General features: G+C 35.1%; 2 protein-coding genes across 2 annotated transcripts; both read right to left on the bottom strand.

The window, feature by feature from the left end:
* Positions 1 to 346: 346 nt before the first annotated feature.
* On the bottom strand, positions 347 to 3,556 carry EV154DRAFT_431239 (uncharacterized protein; the record flags this gene model as incomplete). Its single annotated transcript, XM_051596596.1, is given in 7 exon segments — positions 347 to 523; positions 598 to 1,125; positions 1,372 to 1,827; positions 1,886 to 2,467; positions 2,599 to 2,722; positions 2,773 to 3,124; positions 3,142 to 3,556. The coding sequence occupies 7 exon segments, from the start codon at positions 3,554 to 3,556 to the stop codon at positions 347 to 349; spliced, it is 2,634 nt and encodes an 877-aa protein (XP_051451441.1).
* A 1,258-nt stretch (positions 3,557 to 4,814) lies between these two features.
* Positions 4,815 to 6,805, bottom strand: EV154DRAFT_431235 (cytochrome P450; the record flags this gene model as incomplete). Its single annotated transcript, XM_051596595.1, has 7 exons — positions 4,815 to 4,933; positions 4,997 to 5,420; positions 5,475 to 5,554; positions 5,686 to 6,015; positions 6,083 to 6,355; positions 6,416 to 6,488; positions 6,548 to 6,805. The coding sequence occupies 7 exons, from the start codon at positions 6,803 to 6,805 to the stop codon at positions 4,815 to 4,817; spliced, it is 1,557 nt and encodes a 518-aa protein (XP_051451440.1).
* Positions 6,806 to 7,130: the final 325 nt, after the last annotated feature.

The following is a 7,130-nucleotide window of genomic DNA, read 5'->3' as shown; positions in this document are numbered from 1 at the left end:
AAAGCTAGTGAAAATTTTATCCAAACTAACGCAGGCTCGCCCTAGAAACGAAAAGTTACGTACTTATGAAATTATAATTGGAAAAAGACGTCGGACAAAGATATTTTTAAGTCGTTGATGTGGTTGCACAATAAGATCAACCAAATTGAGAACAGTAAATTGATCCGTATTCAATCAATGGGCTATTATCCATAATTGAAGTTTGACAATTGCATAAGCAGACCTCTCTTTGCGTATTTAAACGGTTTCTTACGCCTGCAAAAATTCTAACAATTCATAGTATCCGGCTATTTTTTAATATATTATTTATTTACAACATTAAAAAAGACAGATTAAATTTTAATTATTAGCGAGTCGACGGTGAGCTGCTTGAAGATATACTAAGTTTTGACTGTGTTAATTTTGCCACATAATCTGTGCCGTACGTATCGATAAATTTTTCGATTTTTATACGTAGTGGAGTGTCCATCGCTTTTATTTTTCTATCCGACTGGGTTTCCTTATCTACAATATGGTGTGTTACCTGAAGTATAAACGCATTAGAATAATTTTGTATTATGAACATGAACACGTAAACTAAAATAAAGAAATACACACCTTTCTAGCCAATTCTTTAAATAAATGTTTGTCACCTTTCCACAGTGCTTGCTTTTTTGAACTAAGATATTTAGTTACAATTTTACCCACTTCTCTTTTCAAATCCACATCATTTAAAAAGGAAACGTTTTCATCTATCGAGCCACTAGTCGATACTTCATCCTTCGGGCTTTCCGTACTACTATGATCATCTAGCAAGAGCCGTTTTCTCTTAATTTCTTCTGAGTCTAATATAGCTTGTTCTACCAATCCTTCCAACTGCAGTGGATCCGCAACACCTTCGATTGATATTTGTTGAGGCTGATCTTCTATTGGTATTTCCCACTGTGTCTGCTGTGTCGAAATGTTATAATAATAAACGGATCCATCATTTGTCACGGCCATTTGCCAATTTAACGGTAATTTAAGTGTCTGTTGTTGGAATGCGTAGTAATACTCTTGCAAAGTCATACCTTCTGCAGCAGCAGCAGCCTCATAATAAAATTGGCTATAATTATATGGATCTTGATAATATTCTGTATAAAATTGCTGCTGCTGCTGTTGTTGTTGTTGTTGTTGTTGTTGTTGTGATTCAGTTTGGGTATCAATATTAGTCGTTAATGTAGTAATAGTTGTTGCAGGTGCAATTGGAACGGATGTAGATGAATTAAAGGATGATATATTGCTATTATTGACTGTATTATAAGAAAAGTATCCTCCAGTTGTATGCTTTTTATGTTTGTTATTATAATATTGCTTTTGATGATGTTGATGATAATGTGATGGTTGATATACAATAGTTGAAGTGGATGGATCCAACATGGCTTTGGGAGCGGTTGGAATAAGAGATTGAGGCGGATATCGCATTTTAAATGTAATTTCTTCTTGAGTCGCATCGATAGAAACATATTCGAAGTAATCGTTGTCTGGATCAAAAAATTCTCTGCTCGATTCATACCTCGTCTTCTTCTTTTTCTTCTTGGAAAGAGTTGTAATTTTTTTTGTTGTTATGTCCATTTGCTCTTCTAGTATATCTTCTTCATCAATAGCGGGCTGAATTAACTCGACATGAGCTCTCTTTGGTATACGATAAACACATTTTAAATCACTCCATTCATCCAATAAATACTGTGATAATCCACTTATTTCTTCATTTTCATGATTTATAAATTTGTGTACCACATGAAATAATTTGCAATCTTCCAATCCATTTCTGTTTGCTAAAGGTAGTTTTTCTAAAACTTGCAAGGCCTGAGTAAATAGAAAAATTAGTATAGATATAATAGATTTTGATATTTTAAAAAAAAACCTTCAAAACAATAGTTTCGTTATTTTTCCATTCTCCTAACCAGAATTTCAACATTTTCAATCCATGCAATCTTACAATCATTTTCAATATCTCTCTTCCATGAGAATTATCCACATTGGTCATTTTTAGTCGCATAAGGAGTTTGTTCACCAGGCGAGGTTTACCAACTGAATTAAGCATGCGTTTCACAAAAGATTGTACTTTTTCAGGATCTTGAAGTGGTTGTGGCCGTTGTATTGTGATAACATCGAGATCATCATCATCATCGTCTTCATCAGATGAGGAATCGGAATCGGATGTGTTTAAATATGTATCAGTCAACACTTCTTCGATCACTTTTTCGTCAGAAGCACCAATAAAACCTTTACATCTCGGTTCACCGCAGTAACATTTTTGAGCAATAGCACCATAACGTTCAAATTTGTAATCAAATGTTAATTCTTCACCTGCCTTTATTGGACGACTCGTGAATATACCAATTCGCATTTTTTTGCCAATAACCCATTTCTGTGTAACGCAGTTCGGATTGCAAGAATGATTCATAAATCTTGCCAAGCAACCTCTTTTAGTGGCATCAATAATCTATTTGCGGCGTTAGAAGGTACATACACAGACACACACAGAAACACACACACACACGCACACACACACACGCACACACACACACGCACACACACACACACACACACACGCACACACACTCAGATACAAACCTCGTCGTTTTTAAGTGTCATGAAATAATAATGTTTAAATCCTTCGGCATCGTATTCCCTCGTTCTTCTTATAAACTCTGTCTGTGGTATCACCTCACCGATATATTCCATGATAAAGCAATTACTATTTTAAATTTAGTACATGAGAAAAATGAAGGGGACGTATAAACTTACGAAGGAAGATCGGCGAGTGCTCTCAAACCAAATCCTTTCTTCTCGGTCTTGATAACATCCACTGGAGCATATTGACCTAACTGAAATCGTCTATTCTGACATAACCTTCCGCAAGGACAATCTTGTACAATACATTCCATGAACATCATGCGATTAATACAAATATTGTCATCCCCACAAGCTTCAGAAGGGTTGTCTAATTCTGAATCGTATTTACATTCACATGGCATAGATTCCTCTGCCATTGATCGACCTGTTGCTGAACCAATGTAGATATTAGCGGAAATGTTCTCATACACTTGTAAAGCTTCATCAGTTGCAGACGGGAACTGTTTAGTATCTTCCATAACATCTTTTAGATTAATGTACAAAAAGAAAAGAAGAGTAAAAAGGTTAGACTAGAAAGTTGCAATATAAGGGATACTGGGTAACGTGACTTACCCTCTTTCTCCCATTCATGGTCGGATTGGTCTTCATCCTGGTCTTCCCGATCTGAATTTTGCTCATCTTCGGATGGTATAAAAGTTGTGGTTGGTGGACGTTTAGAGCCAAATTCAAAATGGAATTCGAACAGGTTTGAGGAGGTGCTATAAGGCTGTCTTTGGTGGCCTTCTTGATCAGATTCTTGGGAAGAATCACCCATAATATCAAGTTCGGACTCTTGATCGTCTTCATCGTCGTCGTCGTCTTCTTCTTCATCTTGACTGCTGTTGTCTTGAATATTTTCGGGGAAGGCTCGGTCAAATGAATCTACTGATCGTCTTCTTTCTGTGACATTGTTCATTCTATTCCACATGTCTTTTGAAGTAGTTGTGGTAGTAGCAGTAACTTTAGCACAAACAACATTCACAGTCGAAGAGGATAGAGCATTAGCTTTTTTCGCAAACTGTTTTGTATCCAACACTACAAATAGGTTTAATGTCGAAATAAATCAAGGACCGAAAGAAAAAAAGTACCTGAATTGACGTGCTTAATTATGTATTTCTTTTCTCTAATTTCCAAGGAGACTGCACTTGATCTAGAATCGAATATAATTTAAAATGGGACAACAGTGTTTTTTTTGTATTTAGAAAATAAATAAATACCTGATATTGGTTTTATGCATAAGCCAATATCTCGAGAGAATTTTTCTTTTTCTTTCGTTTGATTGGTTTTTTCACTTTCTATTTGTTACAAAAATAAATAAACAGAATGTAGTAAAAAACACTCAAAAAGAAGCTTTTGTGAATATGTTTACAAAAAGAAAAAAATAAAAATGTGAAAACGGATTTTTAGTTATTTTTTTTTTTTTTTTTTCGTTTTCAAACAACCCACTCCGAACTTTCTAAATTGATTGGTAAACTCAGACAAATAAAAAAAATAGTTGCTGTTAATGGCACAATGAACTCTAACATTTCTATAAGCAAAAAAGAAAAAGTTAAAGCTCTCATGTATTTCTGGATTACTTGTTTGTTATACCTAATAATAAAGCAAAAACGGTTGACAAAGGACTTGCCGAAATTTCACCTTTGTTAAATGAAGAGAGCATGACCAAGGAACAAGAAGCTGTTGATGAAACCTTACAAAAATTATACTTCCTCAATTAAGAAGTTTTTATTTTCCTTGTACCATGTTGAACCAAACTAAGCTCGAAGGCCAGAAAACCTAAAAAATAGTTTACGCAATCCCTTATACTAACTGATTGTGGGACTCCATCCATTACAGCCTTCCACCCTCAATCACGTAAAAGACCTACAAGGATTTTTTTTTTCCAAGATAGAGTTGTATTTTATGTTACCGGCTGTACCCAAGAAAAACATACAATCACGCATGATCTGCACTTCACATATTTATAATAATACCTGGATATCTTTTAATATTTAGCGAAGGGTTGATATAAAAAATATACGTCTGCCCCTTCTTTTTTCACATAACCGCTTTTAGAGCTATTTATGGCAAATAATTTACAAAGAATGGAGTGCCGAGACCATTGATATTTTAGGCAGTCATAAAAGATGTTTATTTGTATTGGCTAAGAATATCACATATTTTAACCTGCCAAATTAGTATCTCTTACAGAACTTAATGTCCAGTTCTAAGGGTCCGACAACAATATGGCCAGTGTTAATCAATCCGTTCTTGTGGATAGAATTATCAGGTGTCGACCAGGTGAATTTACGGACTAAAAGGGCCAGATATATAAGTATTTACTAACAAATTATAAATTAAGTAGTTACTGTCTTACGCAACATAGAAAGTAGGACTCTTTGCTCATTTAAACTAAAGTTTAAACCGATACACTGTCTTGCGCCATTCCCAAATGGAGCCCAAGAAAACCCTTCTCCGGGACCACGATAATTCTCTCCTTTATCAGAAAATCTTTCAGGATCAAACTTATCGGGATTGTTCCACACTTTTGCTGAATGATGAAGATTGAATATACTGACGGTAAGCAGAGTTCCTTTGGGAATAAATGTGCCGGACAACTCAGTATCTTCACCAGCAACACGCGGTACCACCTGAACAGCAGGGGGATTGATACGCAATGACTCTTTAATAACCTGATTAATGTAGGTCATTCTCTTGATATCTTCAGCATTTGGTAGAACATCAAATGGACTGTCGCCTAAGATACTGGTAGCTTCATCTCTAGCTTTCTTTTGTATATCCTATAATAAGGTTAACATTTATGAAGAAGGAATCAATAACATTGTTTCAAATACCTGGTTTTCCGCTAAATAATGGATTGCAGAAGACAAAGCATTGGATGTAGTGTCATGTCCTATAAAGTGAAATATCAAGACTTGAACATATTGCAATATAACTTGAGTAAAAATTTATATTACCAGCGATAAAGAACAGGCATAAATTATTCTATAAATTCATAATATATTTTAGTATCCCAAGCTTTGACTGTTCCTTCATTAATTACACGTACCATCAATTCTTTGTCGGTTAAAATACCATTCCCTTCTTCAACGCTTTCAATCATCAGGGTGAGCAAATCCTTTTCTTCTTCTTGAGGTGCACCGGTTAAAATGTTATTTTTTATCGCCATTTTTTTATGTTCAATTACACCGGCAAGCATTTCCTTGAAGAGTTCTAGTTCTTTATGAAGTTTCTCTCTTTTAGGAAACAACCATTTATATTCACCATCAAGCTTTGGAAACACAAAGAATTTAGGATCACGCATCCCTATGTTAATAGAATTGTATCTGTTCACCCAAGCATTATCTTTATCAATAAGGGCATTAAAATCAAAACCTGGATACATAAAAAATGCTGTTATATATACATATGCAATTTTTTGGTACGTTGTTTCACATTTTACCAAAACCAGCTTTTCCAATAGCATTCAAAGTCCATCTTTCCATCAGATCAGTTACGTCAACGATATCATCCATAGTCTCCATCACATGAAACAAATCTCGGGTTAAATTACCAAATAGTTTAATAGGCATTGAACGATGGAAAGCCGGATTGGCTACGTTTCTTTGAGATTTCCATGCGTGTCCATTCAAAGAGACAATATTGGGAAGTAAGGCAAACTTTCCCAACAGAGTTTCCTCTAAGCAATGACTCGTTTTGGTCTTTGAGAACAAATCTTGCAAATACATTAAAAGTAAGTTAGGAAAAACTACGCGTCAATTGAATTATTACATACCTTGCTTTAATAAGATACGTTTAACATCTTCAGGATTAGAAACCAGAACCTCCCAACCAAGTGGACCGGGTTCCTATTTAATTTTAAAATGTTTATAAAAAAAGTTATACTGTTTTTGTCAAATCAAAGTACCAAAAGTAAGCCCTTGTGATTAGGCTTGTCAATTTCTGCTAGATGTACTCGGTAAGCACGATTCCATTTAGACTCATTTGTAATCATTGATTTGATGATGCTAAAATACCCTACATAAGGGATATGGCGAAGATTTCTTGGCGGCTTCAAAATCATTTCCCCGATCAAGTAAGCAACCGAAAGGGCCACAGCCACAGCAATAGAAATGAACTTGTTTTTCTTGGTCAGTCGTGGGATAACCTGATTTTTATATGCCATAGTAACAGCATCCTGTAAGGGAAGTTTCAAAAACGAATTGGGTAGAAGGATCATTAAATTGTTTGATTCAGGATGAGGGTAAACACCTTAAAATTTTGATTTCTTATTAATACTTATGAAATGGAATCTTTCGGGATAAAACTCGCCGTGCGACGGAAATAGTTTCTCCATTGGATAGAAATTAAAGGCTACTAACTAACAAGTTTTGTTATGTTATTTGCACAAGTCTGGTAGTAGCTCACGCAATCAAAGCTGCCAATAACACATTTAGGCGTCGGCTAGGCTACTAATCCAGTTCATGAGTATTGCAATTCACTAGAATCAA

The sequence above is a fragment of the Mucor mucedo genome, assembly GCF_025094135.1.
Source record: "Mucor mucedo strain NRRL 3635 chromosome Unknown EV154scaffold_187, whole genome shotgun sequence".
Lineage (NCBI taxonomy): Eukaryota > Fungi > Mucoromycota > Mucoromycetes > Mucorales > Mucoraceae > Mucor > Mucor mucedo.
Note: the sequence above shows the minus strand (reverse complement) of the source record. Positions and strands in the feature narration are given on the sequence as shown.